This window comes from Prosopis cineraria, unplaced genomic scaffold (genome assembly GCF_029017545.1).
Source record: "Prosopis cineraria cultivar Desert tree isolate PC_DT_omini unplaced genomic scaffold, ASM2901754v1 PC3, whole genome shotgun sequence".
In the NCBI taxonomy this organism is placed as follows: Eukaryota; Viridiplantae; Streptophyta; class Magnoliopsida; order Fabales; family Fabaceae; genus Prosopis; species Prosopis cineraria.
The window spans coordinates 46638692-46663393 of record NW_026555334.1 but is presented as its reverse complement, the minus strand read 5'-3'; the positions used below and the strand labels follow the sequence as shown (position 1 = coordinate 46663393).

At 34.3% G+C, this 24702-nt stretch overlaps 3 protein-coding genes across 5 annotated transcripts; all 3 read left to right on the top strand.

The window, feature by feature from the left end:
• Positions 1-4180: 4180 nt before the first annotated feature.
• LOC129304908 (protein AUXIN RESPONSE 4) lies at positions 4181-7020 on the top strand. The gene is made up of 2 exons (XM_054944752.1): positions 4181-5575; positions 6536-7020. Exons 1-2 carry the CDS (start codon positions 4370-4372, stop codon positions 6794-6796), a joined length of 1467 nt encoding a protein of 488 aa, XP_054800727.1. The 5' UTR covers positions 4181-4369; the 3' UTR covers positions 6797-7020.
• Positions 7021-11260: 4240 nt separating this feature from the next.
• LOC129304480 (F-box protein At1g55000) lies at positions 11261-14227 on the top strand. Of its 3 annotated transcripts, none has more exons than XM_054944157.1 (3): positions 11261-11825; positions 12522-12822; positions 14196-14227. In XM_054944157.1, exons 1-3 carry the CDS (start codon positions 11397-11399, stop codon positions 14210-14212), a joined length of 747 nt encoding a protein of 248 aa, XP_054800132.1. In that variant the 5' UTR covers positions 11261-11396; the 3' UTR covers positions 14213-14227. The 3 variants fall into 3 exon arrangements, with proteins under 3 accessions (XP_054800132.1, XP_054800131.1, XP_054800130.1); XM_054944156.1 differs by lacking the exon at positions 14196-14227 and adding an exon at positions 13078-13933; XM_054944155.1 differs by lacking the exon at positions 14196-14227 and having other exon boundaries at positions 11263-11825; positions 12522-13933.
• A 4084-nt stretch (positions 14228-18311) lies between these two features.
• On the top strand, positions 18312-23569 carry LOC129305988 (probable linoleate 9S-lipoxygenase 5). The gene is made up of 9 exons (XM_054946252.1): positions 18312-18610; positions 20127-20416; positions 20503-20740; positions 20836-21174; positions 21274-21359; positions 21535-21642; positions 21781-22085; positions 22169-22432; positions 22626-23569. Exons 1-9 carry the CDS (start codon positions 18403-18405, stop codon positions 23377-23379), a joined length of 2592 nt encoding a protein of 863 aa, XP_054802227.1. The 5' UTR covers positions 18312-18402; the 3' UTR covers positions 23380-23569.
• The last annotated feature ends 1133 nt before the right edge of the window (positions 23570-24702 follow it).

Sequence of the window (24702 nt, the reverse complement as noted above, 5' to 3'; positions counted from 1 at the left end):
CTCAGAATGGTAGGATGTGAGGAACTGACTTCCCCTACATGACTCTCAACATGAGCCCTATCTCCATTCTCAACGAACTTTGTCTTTTTAACTTCGTCAACTCTCGTTCATATTTTTGAACCTTGTCTGTTAACGTCTTTACAAGCACTCTCAATTCTGCCAAATCAGGCTCCTCATTTGGCGGTAGAGGTGGTGGGTGCTCATGTTGGGATCCTAAGTTATTGCGAGTAACATGCATTTTCTCTCCCCTCCTAAAGGATACAAGATATAAATAATAAAATTAGCCTAGCTATATAATGGCCATACAATGAGAAGCACCATAACAATGTATATTGCCAACCAACTATATACAATGCACCACACATAATAAATACATATTAAATTCACACGAGTAATAGTTTCAAACAAAAGTTTAAATAAGTATTACTAAAATAGAGGCTTGAAACATGATGCTCTGATACCAATATGTAACACCCTCAAATTTACAAACCGATTTTTCATAAATTATTAATTCAAGAAATCATTTTTTTTTCATTGAACCCTTATCATACCCTTATCATGGTAGAAAAATTTCTACCATGATACATCCAAGACAATATACCACAGGTCTTAAAATATCTCAAAAAGCAATTAGAACCATGAGAGACAGACATGATCCTCATAGCATGTTATTTAAATTAGGTCATGAATCAAAAGGGACAGACATAATTCTCTTGGACATATAAATGCATTTAATAAAAAGGATTAGAGTTTACATGCTCCATAGACAAGATATGTCCTAAGTTGGCACAAGATACATTGTATAATCCAAAATAAGAGGCAACGTAAAAGATGGTGTCTCATACACCATAATTACACCTCTGGTGCTTTCTCGGCCGGACTCGCTCCTGTAAAAATATTAACCACGGGGAATGAGACTTAAAAGTCCCAGTAACCAAAAATTAATATGTAATGATGCATGCGGATGTAACTAATCATGCGATTGCTAAGTAGGCACACAAAACATTTAACCGAACAATATTTTCAAACAAACCGAACAAGTATTTAATTGCATGACTGCACCTTATATCCTCCTTTCACCATGCTCGGACTCCAAATCACCCGGCCAAAGGTGAGTTGGACCAAGCGACACGCCACTCATTGGGTCCAATGAGGGCTTACCACGTGGTAATAATTAACCGAACAGAAATTCCCATTAACACCATATATTAAAATACCCTGACAAGTCATGCATCATTCAAATATCCAAACAGAAATATATCCGAACAATAATAGCTCATCATGATAAACAAAAATAAATTTTTAACCCACTTGGCAATAATTTCAAACAAGTATATATACAGTATTTATTTTCAATAGTTCATAATTTTTCCAAACAACAAAACAACATATAACCATTCACAAACACACCCATCACAACACATTAATAATGGTTACCTTGTGTCTTGAATAACAAGTTCCCCTTCACAACTCCTTTTTCACCACTATCTTTGTCAATATAATCCACATAATTATTTCACAATACTATATATTAATTTTACATTAAAATAAATAACTCTAATTTAAATAGTTAGAAAGTCTTAGATCTATAATCCATATTAACACTAATTTAAGATTTATGCCTCATTTAACTTCCCAAATTCTTTTCTAAAATTCTCGTACTCTAATAAACTATTTTTTTTATCCTCAAATCACTTCTAGTATCACAATTTCATCATTCTATATTTTAAAAATTCATCCAAAAATAAATTAAATTTTAAAATTATCCTGAAGCCTCAAATTACCTTTCTATAACCTCAAAAATACGTATTCATACTTAAATAAATATTTAATAATCATAGGTTTATCCCTACATCTCAGATTTCACATAAATTCAACCATATAGATCTAGATTTTAACTCAAAAATTCTTAAACATGAGTTTCAACCTCAAGAAAATATTCTATAATATTTATTATATCCCTAAGAGTTTTAACCTATATTTTTAATCCATCATATCATCAGATTAACTATCCTATAGAAAAATCCTAATCAAAATATTTACTCTATCCTACAAAATAATCATATCACTAGAAAACTAATATTATTTAGAAAATAACTATAAAATTAATTTTATAATTAAATAAATTTTTAAATGCTAATCTAAACAGGAAAGTTAGAACATACCTGAAGAAAAAGAAAATAATCCCCCCTTACGAGAAAACGCCGAGCAACATGAGAGGAAGAGAGAAAAATAATATAAAAATAGGATTGTGAGTCCCAAAATTATATTAAAAAAAAACTATAGGTTTGAATTTAATTATTCAAACCTTTAGGCCAAAAGTTGCAATTTCCTCTAAATTGCATCTTAGCCTCTCATGCTTCCTAATGCACACACTCCCTCCCTTTTATACATGAAGGCACCTCTTCTCTTCCCTCATCTAACCAATGTGGGACTTAAAAACAACAACCTTTCACCCCCCCTTTTTTTTGGTTCCTTCTACCTTCTCTTTTTTTTTAACACACACATAAAAAAAATTATTTATGTATTATATCTTAACTAAATATTGCTTATGTGGTTTTAAATTTAAATTTTTAAATTCATAATTAAATACCTAATCATAATATTATTTCTAAATAACCTCAAATTATATAAATTATTATTATTATCATTTTTTCCCTCAAAACCTAAATTCCACAATTTCTTTATTATATAAAAATCAGGATGTTACACATGCCACGTGTCAGTCGTTGCTGATGTGGACTAAAAAAGGGATAAAAATACCCACAAAGTCATTGGCCAGGAGCAAAAATATACATACGTTATCAGAATTAGTGCAAAAGTGACCAATTCATTAAATCCCTTAAATGTTGACTGTTTAGTTGACACTTAAATAGAAATTGACTTTTTTTTTGCTTGTGTAAAAAAAATTCAAAAATAAATTTGTATGAATGTTGATCAATCATTATATGAGTACCTATAATATTACTTTAATAGGTGCAATAGTGACCAATCTGCTAAAATCAATACCATATAATTTATTTTCATCACCATTTATCTCGCCCTCTTCCTTTCACCCTATCCACTCATTTTTCTTGTCTGTAAAACTTGACATTTAATATAGTGAGATAGATTGTTCAAAATTGAAGATCAAGATTGAGCACATCTAACTTAAGAACATTGTCACAACCTTAAGTAATTGCATTTACGATAGATTCAAAATTTTTAAATGATTTTCACCACTGTTGCAAAAAAAAATAAGCAATTTAATTTGATATTCAGTTAAAATGATATTTTCTCACATGATATTCATACAATAATCGATTAACTTTTAGATAATTTCATCTAGGAATATTTTTTATCTACATCAGTAAAAAAAATAGTCAACTTTTTTATTAGTTGTCAGCTAAACGGTTAACATTTAAGGGATTAGATGTATTGATAACTTTTGCACTAATTCTGGTAACATTATGGGTATTTTTGCTTCTGGTCAATGACTTCATGGATATTTTTGCCCCTTTTTTAATCCATGTTAGCAAAAACTGACACGTGATATACACAGTCAGTATTTAATTATCAAAGTTAACGGTCTAATTACTTTGACATCCATCCACATAATGTTATAGGTATTTTTACCCTTTTCGTCACTTTAAGATATTAGGTGCCCGCCGCTGACTACTTTTTGAATATATTTGCCCCTTTGCCCAAATATAAAATATTGATAATTAATTTACAATTCTTAAAAAAAATTAATTGAAACCTTAATGTTTTTTAAAAATTTATATCTCTTTAATTTTATCTTCAGTAAATATTTTATATAAGTGTTTTGATAATAATAATTAAAATTGTAATGTATCATTTTTTTTAAAAAAGTAATAAATAAAATAAAAATATAGTTAAAAAATAATTGTTAAAAAATGATTATAAAAACTACCCAATAATATATATTTTATAGTAAGTAAACTTTCTAAAAAATGCTATGTATTGCGGTCTGAGGAAGTATTTAAATTTTAGACTAGTTTAATTCAATTTAATTTTTTAAAAATATACTACAAAATATTTAAATTGTTTTATTAATCTCTTTGTCAAATACTTCTATTTTGTGGCTGTTCAAAAGGAAAAAATACTTCTATTTTATGACTTAATGTTTTTGACATTGTTCTACAATTTGCTGGATACAATCGTCAAATGCGTCCTCTTAGTTTGTTCCAATCCAACCACCCAAACAGGCCCTTCCGAGTCATGATGAGTGGACGACGGTCTACATCTCCGAGGTTGCCGGTTACGCATCGCTGTGGTTTCTGGATTCTGTAACCCGTGTGGATCTAGTCTTTGAAGTTCAAAGAGAGCAGCTTTTGCTTAGGTTAAGGTTTCATTCTGGGGTCGAGTAATGGCGATCATAACGGAAGAACAAGACCAACAAGAACCCAAAGCCCAACAATCACAGAAGCGACCTGCCAACCCCGTCAAAACCAAACCATCCGCTAGCTCAAGAACAAATGAACATCAATCTCTTGGAATAAATCCATTCTCCTTCTGGTTCTACTTTACTCTTTCTGTCTCTCTCATCACTCTCTTGTTACTCTCTATTTCTTCTCTCTCCCCACAAGATACCAAGAGCTGGTTTCTTAGCCTACCGGACACCCTCCGCCAACATTATTCAAAAGGCCGCAGCATTAAGGTGCAGACACGTCCTAATCAACCACCCACTGAAGTGTTCACCGTCGAAGAAGGCCCCAAAGCGTCGGAGAATGTAATCATTGTACACGGCTTGGGGCTTAGTTCATACTCTTATCGCCAGGTTATTAAATCTCTAGGTGCCAAGGGAGTTCGCGTGGTCGCATTAGATCTGCCAGGGAACGGGTTCTCCGACAAATATACGGAAGAGTTTGTCGAGGGGCCAGTGGGGATTTTGGGGAGGTTTTGGTATGTGTACAGCGAGATTCAGGAAAAGGGGTTTTTCTGGGCGTTCGATCAAATAATCGAAACTGGTCAGATTCCATATGAAGAAATACAAGCTCGGATGGCGAAGAGGAGGATAATCAAGCCTATTGAGTTAGGGCCTGAAGAGATGGGCAGAGTACTAGGACAAGTGATTGATACTATGAGACTGGCTCCTGCTCACTTGGTTTTGCATGATTCGGCTTTGGGATTGAGCGCGAATTGGGTTTCAGAGAACTCTGAGTTGGTCAGAAGCGTGACACTAGTAGATACATCAACGAAAACCCAAGGGGCTTTGCCCTTCTGGGTCCTGGATATTCCAGTGATTAGAGAGATAGTATTGGGGTCTTCGTTTGTATATGCCAAGATGGTAAACTTTTGTTGCTCAAAGCGACTTGTGATGATGGACGCAGATGCTCAAAGAGTACTCTTGAAAGGCAGAGATGGAAGAAGAGCAGTAGTGGCGATGGGAAAGAATGTGAATTGCAGCTTTGATATCGCAAAGTGGGGTGGTTCCGATGGATTAAAGCATATGCCCATGCAAGTGCTTTGGTCTGATGGATGGTCTAAAGATTGGACCGAAGAAGGAAATCAGATTGCTCAAGCTCTTCCACGCGCGAGTTTTGTTACACATTCCGGAGGCCGTTGGGCTCAGGTAAGCTCAAACTTTATTTCTTGTCTCATGTTACCTCTACAGCCTAAGCCTGTGGTACCATGCCACTGCATAATCTCGTTTTCATTTAGAGGTTGTCTGCTATCTGAAATAAGTCTTATGGTAAATGTTATGGATCCGGGGTTTCCCAAAATTAACCGCGTAAAATGGCCCTAAAATTAATGTTTTAGGGCAGCTGCTGCAGTAAAAAATTCTCATGGGTCCAGTTTAATTAGTACTAAATAAAGCATTGAAAAATTGGAGCTTCATTGGTGGTGCCACACACTTTTCGCCCATGCTATTTTTTCAGGTTCTATCCATCCATTTTCCTCCATTTGAACTAGTATGCTCAAAGAATATCTAATTCCAGAAACTAAGCTTTAGATACGGCAATCTCTTGCATGACTGCATCTCTATCTGGGGCTCTCAATTAGAGGTTCTGGAAAAGGTTTATATTGCTTATCAGAGATTAGCTTGTCTTGATTGATCTTCTGTTGTTCTTTGAGAGGTTTTTCATGGAATTCCAAATGCATTGAAGCTATATGGGCACATAATGCATACATATACCTATTCTCTCCTGGCCAATCACAGTGCAGAAATATTCGCTTTTAATTTCACAAGTGAAGTCCTTCCCTGAGTTGCATCAGATAGAGAGTCTGTAGACTCTAATATTCTCTCACAATTTTCACTTCTATCGGATTAATTACAGAAGTTTTGTATCTTTTAGAATTAGTTACCAAAGAGAGTGAACTGTGGAATTCTATCTGCTTAGAAGATCTGTATTTATTCTGAGGAGGGATGGTCTTGATTCTCCTTGAAAAAGGAGGAGGAGTGAACTTTGTTTTGGCACAAGGATTTCAAAATCCCAATCATTCTGATTATTTTATATACTTTTGATACTGAAGCGTTGTTCTTTTCCACGGCCTACTGAATGAAAGCTATTTTTTAATTCGATGAACTCAGGAGGATGTAGCTGTTGAGTTAGCGGACAAAATCTCTCAATTCGTGTCATCCTTACCCAGGACTGAGAGGAAAATTGAGGAAGAGCCCGTCCCGGAGCACATTCAGAAAATGTTTGATGAAGCAAGAGGCGGTTATCATGATCATGATCACCATCATCGTCATGGACATGAACACCATAGTGATCATGGAGCTGGCTACATGGAACGCATATGGGCTAGGTGGTGGTTGGTGAAAGTGATGAATAGATTGTATTATCGCTGATATTATAGATTATAGATGCTGGGGTCTCATCTGTGCCAGAGAGATCTTATTTGCGGCTTCATGTCGTATGATTTGTTTGAGTGTTTGACCCTGTTAAAAACCCTGAAATAGTGACAAGACTGTGGAGGTGCTAACCGTGGTGAGGCCATTTCTTTTGTTATGTTCTTGGACTGTTATATTTTGGCACAATTTTGGTAACTTATTTGGTTAGTTGATATTTCTTACACTGGTGACTGTGATATACCTTACCTTGTCTTAACATTGGAGGGATTTGGCCTTCGGCGGATTCGTGTGGGGAGTGGAGAAATTTTGGAAGGATGCATGATATCTTATATTTTTTGTTGAAGCAATATCGTCATCCAGCTTTTAAAGAGTGTAATTTCGCCATATTATTAACTTTGATCATTAAATTAACCATGGTGAGTAATAAAATTACGTGTGGCGAGTGGTATATGTTGAGGGGGACAAAAAGTGGGATCCATGTGGATCATGCCTTCTTCTCATTTCTTCTTCATTGTATTCGACAACTTCTTCCTACCTCACTCCTCCCTCCCTACCTGCCACCCCTTTCTCTCTCTCTCTCTCTTTGCTTCGCTTTCCTAGAGCCAACCTTTGCCTCTTTGTTGAACTCCAAAGCCTTTAACCTCATCCTCAAGATTAAAAACACCCTTAAGCTTACTTGCCCTGATGCTGTCTCCTGCTTTGACATCATCATGCAATCGACCTCGAATTTGATCAAGATGGTTGGAGGTTTGTTTTACGTTGTGCCATTATGACATAAAGACAGTCTCTCATTGAACACTTCAAAGGTCGAAGTCGCCTTGCTGAAGTCAGGTTTCACTGTGGACAAGATCATCAAGAAGTTCACATCAAAGAACTTCACAACCTAAGAAATGGTGGCTCTCATTTGTGCCCACATCATTAGATTCACTCATTGCAAGGAGTTTACTTGCCAAGTCTTCCATTTCAACAAAACCTCCCAAGTGGATCCAACGATGATCCCAAAATCGTTGGAAGGATCTCTTCGAGCAAGTTTGATAACGCATATCACCAGAACGTGTGTTGCATGGGTTAGGGCTTTTGGACTCAAATTTGATCATGGGAAGAGATTTGAGGACGAAGCCAATTGTTGAATAATATGCCAAAGATGAGAATGCATTCTTTCAAGATTTCGCTAAGGCCATAGAAAAGCTAAAAGTGTTTAGAGTGAAGACAAGGAAAGACGGTGAAGTAAGGCAAAGGACTAACCAATTCAACAACATGGTTCAATCAAGGCAAAATGATGAGGAAGGAGTGAGGGAGAGAAGGAGAGAGAGGAGGTGAGGAAGGAAGAAGAAAGGGAAGGTGTTGCATTAGTGCAATCAAGACGATGAGAAAGGAGCGAGAAGAGGGTGTAGTCCTCATGGATCCCACTTTTTGTCTCACTCAGCATATATAACTTGTCGCATGTAATTTTATTATTTAGCCCAATTAATTTAACAATCAAATTAACAATAAAAGAAAATTGTACTTTTTTTGAAAATTCAAGAGTAACTTTACTCTAACAAAAAAAATTAGGATAAAAGGTTTTAGAACATTTTTTCATTTAACCCTTGATAAAAATATTTCTTCTCTACATTTCTTTCTTCATATTTTATTAGCACTTGGATGCTTTATATTGTCTACTTTAAAACTCAAGCTCTTTTAAAGATTGAAGGAAAAAAATTGATTCTCTTTTAACGTCCTTTAGACGTATTTATCTTTTCAATAAAAAAGAATAAAAGAATTTAAATTTGATTAAGATATAATAGTCAAATTATTATTATTGTTATTTTATCTCCCCTAGTTTTTCTAATCAAACAAACAGACATCAAAATTTCGTTTCTTTTTTTTTTTCTAATTATAGTAAGAAAACATTGTAATCTTTTTCTACTCCTTTTTAGTTCTTACTATCCATTGAACCAACCATAGGCTAAATATTTTGATTATATCTTTATACATACACATATATAATAAGCATATGCTTCAAAAATAATATGAAGTTATTTAAAAAATTACAATTACAAATTTTATAAGAAACAATATGAAGTTTTCTAATGAATAATTGAGATTTGTTTTTTTTTTATAAGTGAGATTTGTTTTCTAAAACTAACTTTGGTGCATATATTTCATATGTTATACAAAATTTAAGATAAATTAAATTATTTATTATTTATGAATATAATGAATCACTACAAACCTTTCCTTACATTTTGTATTTACAATTATAATATGAAAAATTGCACTAAGAGCCTTAAAAATATACATAATTGCACCTTGGGCTTGAAAAAGTCTGATATTGTACTGCAGATCTTGAGGCCTTTATTGCAATTTTTTAAAAAATTAAAAGTACAATTTTGTCCTTTGTTTGATTTAAATTCAAAAAACCAATGCAAAACATAACACACATTCACTATACATAAGACAATGCTTACGCATGCTCAACTAAAAATTCATGCCTCTTTAGTATTTTAGTAATCTAGGCTCATCAAAATGAATGAGTAAGGCGGATCATGTACAACACAACATTCACTATGCACAAGACAATACTCACGTATGCTCAATTCAAAGTACATGCCTTTCCAATATTACGAAGGACAATTATATTGAATATGAATAATTTCATGTTGGTATTAACCTAACTACTAAAACAAATACCCACATAAAATGTAACATGATATTTCAAATCTGATATATATAAAAAGTTAACAACTATATTTAAAACATCTAACAATTGTTTCTCTATATACAAATAAAAAAATTCTGTGATTCCAAATTACTTAAAAAAACATTATTTGAAAATGCTTCTATATACATAATTATGGTTACCTACATACTTATCATGTTGGATTAAGATTTTTGCACACCTTATGATTGTGTCCAACCTCCTCACATCTTGAACAATAATAAATTTTCTTATCTTGAAATTGAAACTTTGTCCTCCTTATTCGTGGCCTCCTAAGAGAACGATTAATTAAAGACGGTTGCAAAAAAGTTTGTAATAAGTTATCTATCAATGTTGCTGTATTAGTAGGTTAGGCTTAACAAAATGCACAAATAGGCAAATAATGTACAACCTAATATCAACTATGCATAATACAAGATTCACATATTCTCAACTAAAAGTCCATTTGATTTCAGTTTATCAGTAGGTTAGACTTAATAAAATACTCAATTTAGGCAAATAATATACAACACAATATTCACTATGCACAACATAAGGTTCATATATTCTTAATTAAAAGTCAATGCGATTCTAATTTATTAATAAGTTAGACTTAACAAAATGCTCAAATTAGGCAAACAATGTACAACACAATATCCAATATGCACAACATAAGGTTCATATATTCTCAATTAAAAGTCCATGCGATTTCAATTTATTATTAGGCTAAGCTTAACAAAATGTACAACTCAACATTTAACAGCAGCAACTTAAAGTTAATTTTTGCATAACAAATACTCCAACGTTTATGATGGCAGATTTTCTTCATATTGGATCATATTTTATTCAATTCATATATTAAAGTTCAATACGAACAAGTCAACTATCATGATTGTACAACAATTAATCCACTTAAAAACTTTTATAGCCAACTCAATGATTTAGTAATCTTTACCTTATATCAACAGTAAAACCACAACTAAAACTCCAATTTCAACAATATCACAGTGCAGTTTATATAATAAAAAATCCATCTCATGCGCACCTTACAAGATAGAAATCAACCAAGCAGCATCATAATATAAGACGTTAAGTGTTTTGATTGCATATTCTTAACCGACCATCCATTGATCTATCATCATATAATAAGGAAGATGAAGAAGATGAGTAATGGTTGGCAATGTGTGAAGCAGGATAAAATGAGGGAGAAAACCCATGAGAATGCATAACAGGGGAGGAATAATGAAGAAGAATGAACGGAGAAGAAGATTATCACCAACATAGTCTCCCTTTGATAGCACCAACAAGCTATGGCGAGGCTTAGACCTTTAAAAGTGACTCCACTGAACTTCAAAAATGACCTACCTTCTCATTTGAGTGTAACCACCTTTGAAGACAACTACTACTTATACCTTCAAGCCCAACAAGGGTTGCTCAGCTTTCTCCACCTCCTTTTTTTTTCGTTATTTCTTTAAAGACAACCTTTGAAAATGAAACTAGAGAGCAAAAGGAAGAAGATAGAGAGCTTTAAGGTTTTATATAGGTTTTGTTTTCAAATACTAAAAGCAAAATTATACTTTTGATTTTTAAAAAAAATTACAACAAAAGCCTCTAGACCTTTAATGCAATATTAAAATATGTTATGTTCAAAGTATAATAATCTATTTTTTAGGATCCTTAAAACGACTCTTCCATTAAAATACCTACATTATATTTGTCATAAAGGTGTCAGTGAGAGATCAATGAAACAACCTCCTGCCTCATGGTTAGAAGTTACATTAGATTAGAGCTGAGGAAAAAACTTCAAAAAGAAAAAAAGAAAAGAAAAATCACCTGTCTGATGGCATAAGTAGAGGTCAGTGAAATGGCGAAAGCCACCGGCTCAACAATCCGGGGAACGGGGATGGGGAAGGCTCAATGGGTTGCTGTTGCGATGAAGACGACAGCGACATCCTCAAACATCTCATGAATTCCCACTTCCCCTCTTCCTCCGTCGAATCCCCACGCCCTTCTTCCCCCTCCTTCTCCTCTTCCACGGTTATTTCTCCTATCAATTCTCATTTCTCTGCCCTAACCTGCAGGGACACCCTCCGAATCATCTTCTTGAACCTTCCCATTACTGACCTTGCACGCGCCAGTTGCGTTTCCCGATTCTGGAACACCGTTGCTTCCGAAAGGGATATTGTGACGAGGGCCTTTCTTGCTCCTTGGAATTTGAAGGATGTAGTTGGCAATCCACTGTCTGGAAGCTTCTGGAGGGACAATGGTTTGGGCAAATTTGCCCTGTCCCATCGGATTGGCCGTGAGGATAGTGTTGCCAGCCTTGCCGTCAAATACTCGGTTCAGGTATGCCTGATTTGCGATTGCGCCATGATATATTTCTTCATTGGAGAAACTTGAATGCTTTGGTTGCGTGTATCAAATTATAACAGGATATTTCAATATTCAGTCTAGAAGGAATGAGAAGCAAACAGTTTAAAAAAATCTTTGTTCTTAGTTTCTTTGTAAGTGTTAATTTTATTCCAAGGAAAATCGAATGAATATTGCACGACATAGACAGGAACTTAAACACCAACCCCCCCCCCTGGGCCAAAATAAAATAAAATAAAATAATAATGAGTGTGAAAAATTAAGGTTCACTGGCCGCATTGTTGTCGCATTATTGAGTTTGACATTGAAGATATTTTTGCACGATACTACTACTGAGTTCATGACTACTAGTTGTCTCTGTTGAAGATACATTTGCACAACCAAGCTACTACTATATTTGAAAATCGAAGTCCCACTCCCACATCACTCATTTATAATATCACATGAGCAGAATGCATTCAATGAAATGGTTGTTATCCTTCCTGTTCATTTATTGATCAAAATGGGACGTGGCCCAGCTATACTTGAGTATACAGATACTTCAAGATTCTTTTCTAAACCATTGTTTTGTGTACTGCGGTCTCTTTGCTCTATTTTATTCTGTTTCTTCCAGGTTGTAGGCTTATTGAAATTACATTGCCTTGAACTTTTAAGAATTTCATGTTTTGACAGGTTATGGACATTAAACGTCTGAACAACATGATGAGTGATCATGGCATATACTCAAGGGAAAGGTTATTGATCCCCATAAGCAATCCTGATATTCTAATAAACAGAACGTGCTATATTGAGCTAGATGTCTGTGCAAAAAGAGAAGTAGCAGTGTTGTATCCAGATGACGTGCCAGACAGAAGAACAAGCTATTTATCGAACAGAATGTCCTCAGAAGGCAAGAAAAGAATAATCAATTCCTTAAGGAGAAGCATGCAAGTTGAAGATGACACTGCAAAATACTACTGGTATATTTCAAATGGTAATCCTCGAGCAGCTCTTTCTGAATTTATGGAGGACCTTCAATGGGAGAGGCAGGCAGGTCTTTCCTAGTCCTTGGAAAGCATAATAAGGAGTTGGGTATCTGGCAAGAGCTGGCTTTGATTGCTTTCCTAGTGAATGGATGAGCTAGTTCTTGTCATAGGATTCTCTTCTTTATTAACTTTTCAAAGCCAGTATTTTAATTTAGTTGCTCTTGAGATTTTAACCCAATCTAAATGGTTCTATCACTATGCAGACTTTTCCTGGTTAATAAATAGGGGCTCAAGCCTGTGTTAACGCGTGACCTGAACGCGTGTAAGTTGAAGTTTTTTCTTCCCCAGAAGGATATTGTTTGACTAAATTTTCTCCAAAAGTGCCCTCATTTTCCATTCATGGAATTTGCCAAAATGGTGGTGTTTTTGAGAAGCATATCCACATGGCAAGGTTCACGTCGTGAGGGTGTTAGTCATGGGGGCTCCTGTATATAAATAGGACAAGGTTTGCTGTGATAGAAGAATCGTTTTTAACTGGGTGAAAATTTTAAGAGAACTAAATTGAGAGGCTTGTGTTGATGGAAAGTAAGATAGGTCGAGGATTAACTCTACATTTTCCACCTATCAAAGTGAGCTTGAATTTTGAATCAACTGCAATGTGTTATTCTCCATTGAAGATGATGCGAGTAAAGACACTTGCGGACTATGGGTGTGTATCAACCAGAATGGTGTGATGATCGGAGTTTGTGTAATGTGTAATAGTATTTAACGTGCTAGGCAATGCAAGTTCTGTATGATCATGAGCATGACTTCACAAATACGATGAAGCATTCGCACAGTTGTTCATACTTCTGTAGATAGTAATAGGAGGGCCTGGACTTTGTTTGATTATGTTATCAATTCCTGATCAATCCATGTCAGAAAAGAATATGGGATGCACGAATTGGCGCCTTCTGCAACAGGATGCACTGTATCGACAAGTTCTCTCGGTATTGCTCTTTGGGATTTAGGGTTTGATAGATGATGTAGACATGTTCATTCGTACGGATGCAGATTGGCTTTACCCTCAGAAGTGCTTCTAAGAACTTCGAAAAGTAAAACACTAATATTCTATTCTTACCTTCCGAGAGTTTGCTTAGTGGGCAAGCCCTAGCGACAGATATGTTTAAATTATAATTTTCGGTATTCCAACAAAATGATGTTGAAAAAGAATACAAATGAGTTATGAGTAGTTGAATGCTAATTATAATAATGTCAGTTGCGGACCAGCTTCATCCCGCGTTATTTGTAATTTCCAAGGGATGTGAGCACATTGGTCTTCTCAATTAGAAGCGTAAGTGAAGACTATTCTTTTAATTTTGTCAGCATTTTCCTTTGGCAGAACTATGGATCCAATAATGGTTTTCAAGTGGACGCTGGACAGGGACGCATGCTCGCATCGCATATGATATGAAATTGCACTGATTTGTTCACATTTACTCGTGCTGCTAAATTTCAACTTTCAACGATCTTCACTAGCTAATTCCAGAGCCATCTGTCACTAATAGCCTATTTTCAATTACTTGCACTTGAAGCTGCTGAATTGAACTTATTCTCTCACTTCAACCTTTTTTTAGTAGATCATTAAGGCTTCACTTTAGCTTCTTTTTTTTTTTTTTTGGGATGCTCACATATATTCTTCTTGTTTATGTGCTTCTTTTTCGATTCCTTTTTCCCATTAACCGAGTTTCCTTTTAACAGATGTAGTAATTTAAAAATTTTAGAATATCAAGATAACTCGAAAGTTGCTTATTATAATTTTGAAATTCGATTCTCTTCTACGAGAAATATTCCAGCTCCTATTATGACCAGGTAGGATGCATGATATTTTATCCCATAGTCTTAATATTTATTTTTTGTTATCAGCTTGTAATCCATTTTTCAGTGTGAACGTTTGAGATTTAATGAATGAAAAGGCGCGCATTGATGATGACGTGCGTGCGTGCATCCCATCGTTACTATATTTTGTGCCATTTGATGAAACCTTGATAGAGTTACAGTCAACATCAAGTTTATAGAGCATGAACACGGCAAATAATAAAATATAAGAATATTAGAATATTGTCCATTAATTAAAAAAAAGCTATGAGATTCAATATAGAATATTTTTCATTATTTTATTTTTTAATAAAATATAGAATATTCTTTTTTAAGATAAGGAAAATTTTACTTAAAATATTAAATTTATAAATTCTAAATTCAGAAAATTTAAATCCGAAATTCATAACCAAGCCCTATTCCATCGTTTAAAAATAATTATTGAACCGGCAATGGAGGCTTTGGATGAAAATAAGGGAGAATGATAATTAAGTTTTAAGGGGATCAATTAATTTAACTTAAGTTTTAAGTATTAACAAAATCTCTCAATTTTTTACTGGTAACAAGTCTAACATTTTCAAAAAATTTCAAGTGCAACTTCTAATTTTGTTATGATAACTTGCAACTTACTTTTTAAATTTTAACAGAGTTAAAAATAAACAATAGGTTTAATATTTTTCAACATTAAATATAACATTTGCATTCTTTATTAAAATATGAAAAATGAGTTACAAATTTATCACAACAAATTATAAAATTGGAAACCTAATTTGTAAATCTCTAAAGCTGTTAGATTTAATACTTTTCAATATTAAATATGAACATTAATATTTTTGGTTAAAATTAAAAAAATAAGTTACAAATATATCCTAGCAAAGTTGCAAAATAGAGAACTAAACTTGCAAATTTCTATAACTGTTAGACTTAATACTTCTCAAATATCAAAGATAAATATTTATATTTTTTATTAAATTTCAAAAAATAAGTTATAAATACATCATAATAAAATTATGAAATTTGGAGTTGAATTTACAAATCTTTACAAATTTCTATTAAAATTATCATCAATTTATCATAAAGGGCTAAGAAACTTTGTTGGTATTCTAAAATCAGTTAGAGCTTAACTTAAATTAATTAACTCTTTTAAGACTTAACTGTCATTCTTTCTTAAAAAAAAAAAAAGCATTGGCAATTTTAAATAAAAAATAAAAACGTAGATTTTTCTTGTCATGTAACTCTACCTCTTTTTTTTCAATATCTTACTGGAAAAATGAAAAACCAGCGATAATTCCACGTGAGAAAGGTTATTCTGCGTTTGACATGAGTCATGACACATCAATTATTGAGGACAACTTGCATTGCTTTATATTATCTTGGTCGTATAATTTTATATTGCTGACCAAACACAAAAATTTAGCGAGAGATTGATGAAGAACGAGAGGAAGAGAAGGGAGGAAAGAATAAATCCAAACCTAATCTGAATTATTTATTTAAAAGATAATATAAATTTAACAAATAAATAAAATATTAAATAAAGATGATGATGATTTAATGACAAATCCTCAAACTAAAGTGATGAAGATACGCAGATATTTAATACCTCGTTTTACTCATTATAGGCAACAAATGAGAAAAAATAGATTGAACAAAGTCCTTTTCTCCAAATGAATACTTTCATCTCGGCCAACAAAATAAATACTTGCATCGAAAGAATCAATACAAGGTAACGTTAGATTGACCAGTCCCTATTTATCTGGTAAGATCAAATTTTAAACATGGAAATGTAAATGTTGATTCCATAGATATTTTTAATAACTTTGACCTTCATGAATATAGCTATAAATTACCTACTATCTCCATATCTAACTTTATTTAATTTGATAGCTTATGTGATGTTTGAGAGTATTTTTTAAGACTGAATAAAATATAATGGAATGGTATGTTTAGAATTCCTGTGCCATTATTTAAAAGATATTTTTAAAAGGGAGCATAATGCTTGGGGTAGTTTTCTAAACTATCATTTGCCATCTTAAATTTATTTTTCTTTTACCTCCAATTTAGAGATCAAGCATAAAATGATAGGATATAAATAATATTTTTACAAAATTACCCTTATCCTTCTTACTCCTCTCACTCTCCCTTGCCTTAAAACAAAAAAAAAAGAATAATTATATCTTATTCAAATTTATTAATTTTGTAATTATTCTTAAACAATAAAATATAAACTTATTTATTCTTTTCATAGAACTCTCAAACAGTGGAATGTTCTATTCCATTATACTTTGTCTCACTCCACCACATTCCATTCCATTTTATTAATAACTCTTCCTTTCCATTCTATCATATACTCTCAAATATACACTTAAGCACAAATAGATATAAAAATTTTATTAATTTCAAATATTTATCAAGAGAATTTTTATAGTTGATAAAAAAAAAGAGTTAAGGAACTTTATTAGTATTCTAAAGTTAGTTGAGAGTCAACTTAAATTAATTGATCCTTTTAAGATTCAAATGTCACTCTCTCTTGCTAAAAAAAGACATTGGCAATTTTAAATTAAAAAAAAATAAACTCTAACGTGGAAAGGTAGATTTTTCTTGTTTATAGTTGATAAAAAAAGAGAATGTTTACAAAAATCCCATTAAGCATTTCCAAAATACGCCAAATATATTAGATTTTTAAAATCATGTCTTTTAAAAAATGACTTTTTTCGGTGCTCTCCTTCAAATTCAATCTGCCCCTCAAAAATGTTTTATGATTTAGAAGAGAAGAAGTATACCATAAACTGTAAAAAAGTTTCTTACTTCATTCACCAGGCACTGTAGCATTGTGATTTGATTCCAGTTTTTAATATCCGGAGCAACCTGATCCTAATCTTAGAGAAATATAATTGGTGAAGGAAAATAAAAAGAAATAACTTTCTCTATTTTAAATTATAAAATATTTTTTTAAAAAAATCATACATATTAACAAAATTCTTTAAATATATTTTATGATTTTAATTTTTTAAAATAAAAATATAAATTTTTGAAAATAGCATTCATCTAATATATCATTCATAAAAAAATATAATAAGAAAGATAATATTAAAAAATATTAATAAAATTTTATTTTTATTAAAATACCTTATATTTTAGAATATTAAATTTTTTTAAAAAATATTTTATAATTTAAAATTGAGCGAGCAATAGATTAAGGCAAATTGATGTAGAATATATATATCAACTGACAAAATAAATTGCATATGGACAAGGGGGAAAACATCAATAAAAAAAAATGTGTCTAAAAAGGAGGAGCCATCACGTGCCTTGAACTCGAGGGGCACGTATGAATGAAGACGAGGACAAAGTTGTACACACGCACACACATATTAATAAAACATGGAATCAGGACAAAGTTAATGTGTATCGAACCTTGAATGAACACAGATTTTCATTTTCTTTTTTGTTTTTTAAAAAAAGGTAAGTGGAATTTCTTCCCAAAATTACCACACGGATCGACCTCCTTCTCCTCGACTTCCAAGAAAAAGAGGGGAAGGAGAAGACATTGAATCTACAGTGGCTGAACAAGTGGCAGTCTCTTATTGGCAGGTGTGAACTTCTCTCTTTCCTGCCTATAAATGCGCACAACACCGAGGCACTTCCTCGCTGCAAATTCACGGTTCTAATTAAATCCCCTTCTGTTTTTTCGAACTTTTACTCCGAGAGGTAGCTGCTCTGAGAAGAAACAGATGTTTCAGAACATCCTTACCGCTCTCACCGGAAACTCCGACGGCGACGGCGATGGCCACCGCACTACCATTAAAGGGACGGCGGTGTTGATGAAGAAGAATGTGTTGGACATGAACGACTTGGGTGCCTCCGTCATGGATCGATTTCACGAGCTAGTGGGCAACAAGGTTTCCCTCCAGTTGATTAGTTCCGTCAACGTTGACCCTGGTCAGTTTACCTAACCACCCTCTCCCCCTCTCACTCTGTTTCTGATGGCTTGTTTACGATTATGGGTCTTGATTAGCGTTTGGAGGGACAAACGGATAGAATTAGACACTACTAGTATAAATCCTGCCCTCTAACGATATTCTTTTGTTTCGTTGCTCTATCTTCTTCCTAGTTAACTAAACACTGTGTCCTGTTCTATGTCTTCCTTCCTTCCCTCCCTCCGTCCATTTATCCAAGTACAGACGGAAATCGGTAATCTACTCTTTCTGAACCGCTTGTTTGGACTCTGCACTCGTCTATTTTTCTACAACTTCGTGAGTAAATAAATCAAGTACAGACGAAAATTATTTTTCTTTTTACCTAAGAATAGTTCTTTTAAATTGAATTTTGGTTGAACTTCGGTGGCGGCTAGTAACCTTGACGACTGGACTTTGGTTAGAGTAGTGTCTGCAAGGCTGTTTTATTTTGTTATTCAAAGTCAATGCCTATGGCATAAATAATTTGATATTGAAATATTTCCTCTCGAGCGTTCATTAATTTTGACTAGTTTAGTTGTCGTAATTACATTTTTGTTTTTGCTTATCCTCCAGCCTACAAAATTATATGTAAGTTTCTTTTTATGTTTTCTTTAGACTCTTATCAGACAAGAGACCAAATCATACTTTGGCGAGCTGATGCGATCATATGCATCCGTACAATTATTAATTATTATATTAATATTAATACGTTATTTCATTATTATTTTTAATAAAGTTACTGCTGCCTCTCTGAAAAAAAGAAAAACTCTGAAGGCACGTGCATCTGTTCACAAATCATGATATGTTTTGTTGGGCCATGCCCAAATCATGTTAAAGTAGAACCATTATTGTACCCAAAAAAAATGGAAGCCCGTTAATTGTGTGTGAGTAAAAAAAAAAACAAAGAAAAAGGGATTCTGGCTCTCTCTCTCTCTCTCTCTAGTTGACGAGTCCGACATAAGAGGCATTGACCACCCCCCCCCCCAAATAAAAAAAAAAAAGTAAGGTCGGAGGGAAAACTAGAGAGGCATGGTCTGGTAAAATAATAATAATAAAAAAGCGGCATGCAGATTTCTCCGATCCGCTGGTTGTCGCAGAATCGCCCCTAGTTTCACAGCTAGTAATTTTCTCTGCTTTCCAACTCTAGTTCTGATATTTTCTGTTCTCTTTCTAATTTTCGTGTTTTTCAAACCATCATCACACCGCCTGTGTCGGTGATGATTTTTGTTGCAATAATGTATGGCAATTTGATGCCCGGTTAGATTGCGTTTGATAGTGCTGGGTCGTTTTGTTCCCTTTTCATTATTCTATTGCGAAGTCCGAGTCAGGATCCACTATCTCACTATTTGGCAAATGACTTCTAGTCTCTCAACTAGTCAACTCTCACGTACGAGTCCATGGGGCTGACCCTTTTTTCGTTTTTTTTTTAAAGAATTACGATGATATAAAAAATTACTCCTATATTTACTTTGAAAGCTTCTGAAATGGATAAACTGCAGAAAATGGTTTGAGAGGGAAGCTTGGGAAGCCGGCATATCTGGAAGATTGGATTACAACAATAACGCCTTTGACGGCGGACGAAGTTGCATTTAAGGTTACATTTGAGTGGGATGAAGCGATAGGAACTCCAGGAGCATTGTTAATAAGGAATAATCATCCTAGTGAGTTCTATCTCAGAACTCTTACTCTTGAAAATGTTCCTCATCATGGCGTTATCCACTTCGTTTGCAACTCTTGGATCTACAACGCGGATAAATACGAAACGAATCGCATTTTCTTCGCCAACAAGGTGCATTAAATGAATTATTATTTACTAGTAAAGTTCATCTGTAAAAGGAGCTTCTGAACTATAAGCTTGTTGCTACTGTGTTGCAGACGTTCCTTCCAAGTGAGACTCCAGAGGCCCTGCTCAAGTACAGAGAAGAAGAATTGAATAATCTGAGAGGAGATGGACAGGGGGAGCTTAAAGAATGGGATAGAGTTTATGATTATGCGTACTATAATGATTTGAGCAATCCAGACAAGCCTCAGCTCGTTCGTCCTATTCTGGGAGGGTCTAGCCAATATCCCTACCCTCGAAGGTGTCGAACTGGTAGACCACCCAAAAAGTCAGGTCAGGCTTTTAAACTGCCTTTGAAAACAAAAAGTCGTTTTCTTTGGCTAATCCAGGTGGTATTCAAAAAAAAAATTGTTGTCATATCTTTGCAGATCCTAATGTTGAGACTAGGCTGAAGCTGCCATTGAGTCTCAATATCTATGTTCCAAGGGACGAAAGATTCAGTCATGTGAAGATGGCGGATGCTCTTGGCTATGCACTAAAGCTCATTGTTCAAGTTTTGAAACCTGAGCTGGAATCTCTTTTTGACAGAACTCCGAATGAGTTTGATAGCTTTCAAGATGTGCTTAAACTTTATGAAGGTGGGATTGAGTTGCCTGAAGGTATATTTAAGGATATTAGGGATAACATTCCGGCAGAATTAATCAAGGAAATTTTCCGAACTGATGGTGAAAAGTTCCTCAAGTTTCCGACGCCTCAAGTGATTAAAGGTGTTGTACATGAGTCATGGCCCTCGGTTAACTTTACATGTTACTTATTTTTGTGAACCATTCTTGTTTGATACTGGCGTTCTTAATAATTTGGAGCAGAGGATAAGTCTGCGTGGAGGACTGATGAAGAATTTGTGAGAGAGATGCTGGCGGGTGTAAATCCTGTCATAATTCGCTGTCTCCAAGTAAGCTTAAACGGCTAAATGCTACTAATTAATTGTGAATATTTGGATTTAGATAAAGAGATAAGAATATGATCTCTGCCTGAATGTCAAACTTTGCTTGTCTTAATAGGCTCAATAGCCTAATGGAGCGTTCTATCTGTTTTTCCCCCGTACAATAATCCTAAATTATTTGCAGGAATTCCCGCCGGCTAGCAAACTAGATCCTAAAGTTTATGGTGATCAAACAAGTAAGATAGCTAAAGAACAAATAGAGTTAAACCTGGATGGGCTCACTGTAGATGAGGTAACGTTTCAAGGGTGATATGATGTTGTGTTTCACAATTACTAGGCGAGGAATATTTTGTTACAACTTCTTTTCAAAATCAATTTTTTGGGATATGATGTTCTGAGTCATGTTACTAATTTGTTTTTGGTTGTCTAGGCCATCAGTAAAAAGAAGTTATTCATATTAGATCACCATGATACGCTAATGCCATACATGAGGAGGATAAACACCACTTCCACACAGGCTTATGCTAGCAGGACAGTTTTATTCTTGCAAAGTGATGGAACTTTAAAGCCATTGGCCATTGAATTGAGTTTGCCACATCCCGAGGGAGATCAATTTGGTGCTTTAAGTGAAGTCTACACTCCTGCCAAACAAGGCGTTGAAAGCTCCATCTGGGAATTAGCCAAAGCTTATGTAGCAGTAGTTGACTCGGGCTTTCACCAGCTTATCAGCCACTGGTATAACTTTTGAATAAACCAAACTCATATACTTAGTTCACTTATTTTTAGAATTAACTTGGACGCTTTTACATGTGCCACAGGTTGCATACTCATGCTGCAATTGAGCCATTTATTATAGCTACAAACAGACAGCTTAGTGTGCTTCATCCTATTCACAAACTATTGCATCCTCACTTTCGTGATACCATGAATATAAATGCACTTGCACGGCAGATCCTCATCAATGCAGGAGGAGCTTTGGAGTTAACAGTATTTCCTGCTAAGTATTCCATGGAGATGTCATCGTACATGTATAAGGATTGGGTTTTCCCTGAGCAAGCACTTCCTGTTGATCTTGTCAAAAGGTAAATTTCAGAAGCACATGACTATGGTTAAAGTTCTGTTCATTTAAGCTATTAAGGCATGGAGTGTTTATTGACTTTCACTTTTTTTTTTTTTTTTTTGAGAGGGGATAAACGAACTGAATTAGATTGTATCATATCGTAATGGAAGTGATAGAACTTTTGGTTTTAATGACTTGCTGCTTGCTTCTGTCAGAGGAATGGCAGCTGAGGATTCAGCTTCCCCACATGGCCTTAGGCTGTTGATTGAGGATTACCCTTATGCTGTTGATGGACTAGAGATTTGGTTTGCTATCAAGACATGGGTCCAAGACTATTGTTCCCATTACTACAAGACAGATGACACGGTCAGGCAAGACTCTGAACTCCAATCTTGGTGGAAGGAATTGAGGGAGGAAGGCCATGGTGACAAGAAAGATGAGCCTTGGTGGCCTAGGATGCAGACTCGTGAAGAGTTGATAGAATCTTGCACTACTATAATCTGGATTGCTTCAGCTCTCCATGCTGCAATTAACTTTGGACAATACCCTTTTGGAGGCTACCCCCTTAATCGCCCATCTATAAGTCGGCGATTCATGCCCAAGAAAGGAAGTCCAGAATATGATGAGCTCCTGGCAAATCCTGAAAAGGCTTTCTTGAAAACAATTACATCACAGTTGCAGACTGTTCTTGGCATTTCTCTTATAGAAGTCTTGTCTAGGCATACTTCTGATGAGGTCTACCTGGGACAGAGAGACACTCCTAATTGGACATCTGATGCGAAGCCTTTGGAAGACTTTGAGAAGTTTGGAGAGAAATTGAGAGAAATTGAAGAGAGAATTATGAGGAGGAATAGTGACGAGAAGCTCAAAAACCGAGCTGGGCCAGTAAAGATGCCATATACTTTACTTTATCCTTCCAGTGAAGGTGGTCTCACTGGCATGGGAATTCCCAACAGTGTCTCGATTTAAATGCGCTGCGCAGCCTCAGTTATAGTAACTTCTGAATTATCTGGTTTAGTTAATTCTATTTATTTTCATGTTTAGCCACTGTTCTCTTCTTTCGTTTTGAAGAGCTATGTCATTCTAAGAGATGGACATGGGAGTTTGCATGTGTTCTTATCCTAAAATGTTGATAGAAATAAATTGCCATTTTCTGCTATGAAGTCAACATCCCATAGAAATCAGAATGATGTATTTTTTCCATCTCGTTCGAGTTAGTTGATAAAATATTTGAGGTTATTGTTAAAAGACGTGTACATATTTCTTGTAGAATTTCCTGCAAGATGAGAATGAGCCCGACCAAACAATATTGAATGTAAAATTGGCTACTGCTTTATTAATGAGATAAAAACTAGTATATATAGTGTCAGGGCAGACGCCAAACTACACAATCGCCAACATAGACGGTACAAATGTAAACACGGACGACAATGCTATACGTATACAAATACAATTTCTACAGTTTTATTGCCAGCTACGGCAGTGTTACTGAAAGACACAAAGGACAAAGCCAAAGCTTACCTGAGTTCCTGAAGCTGCTTCGAAATTGAACGGTGTCCATTTTGGTTCTGAAAATGTAGGCAGTTAACTATGAAGACCATCTTATATTTGCAAATTTTTCTGATTCTTTATCCCCCCCAACCCCCCCAAAATACTCCAGAGTCAGAGAGTCGACAGTTGGGGCATGAGTTTTTGTTATTGTGCTGTAAAATTATTATTACTTGCTTTGTGTGTTTTGGATTAAAAAATTTTTAATTGAGGTTAAAATTCAATCGAAGTTAACAAATTGAGATTAGGAAAAAAATATGTAAATATAATGTAATTTATGTTTGAATTTTTTTTTAGAGGTCGGTTAGACAAATTTAAATTTGTTTAAATAATTTGAATTCAAAAGCCTTTGTAGAGGCAGAACTGAAAAAAAAAAAAGATATATGAATTTAATAATATACTCTTTCTAATTTTATTTATAAGTCAATTCCACCATTTTTATTAGAATTAAGGAAAACATTAAACTTTATTAATTTTGTCTAAAAATTCAAAAAGTTTTTAATTTTATTCCTATTAAATATATCTACTTTAAAAATAAAGTACTCTAGCATTTAATAATCTTTCTAATATTAAATAGGGGCAAAAGAGTAAGAATAGACATAATAATAATTGAGATGCCCTATAAGTAGAATCAAAGCAAATTTTATCTCTCTCTCTCTCTCTCTCTCTCTCTCTCTCTCTCTCTCTCTCTCTCTCTCTCTCTCTGTGTGTGTGTGTGTGTGTGTGTGTGTGTGTGTGTGTGTG

Excerpts from the sequence above, each read along its gene's own strand:
- LOC129304908 (XM_054944752.1), top strand. The coding sequence starts at position 4,370 with ATGGCGATCATAACGGAAGAACAAGACCAACAAGAACCCAAAGCCCAA. Across the intron at positions 5,576-6,535 it reads CCGGAGGCCGTTGGGCTCAG|GAGGATGTAGCTGTTGAGTT; the intron begins GTAAGCTCAAAC and ends CGATGAACTCAG.
- LOC129304480 (XM_054944155.1), top strand. The coding sequence starts at position 11,397 with ATGGGTTGCTGTTGCGATGAAGACGACAGCGACATCCTCAAACATCTC. Across the intron at positions 11,826-12,521 it reads CCGTCAAATACTCGGTTCAG|GTTATGGACATTAAACGTCT; the intron begins GTATGCCTGATT and ends ATGTTTTGACAG.
- LOC129305988 (XM_054946252.1), top strand. The coding sequence starts at position 18,403 with ATGTTTCAGAACATCCTTACCGCTCTCACCGGAAACTCCGACGGCGAC. Across the intron at positions 20,741-20,835 it reads TAGACCACCCAAAAAGTCAG|ATCCTAATGTTGAGACTAGG; the intron begins GTCAGGCTTTTA and ends ATATCTTTGCAG. Across the intron at positions 22,433-22,625 it reads CCTGTTGATCTTGTCAAAAG|AGGAATGGCAGCTGAGGATT; the intron begins GTAAATTTCAGA and ends TGCTTCTGTCAG.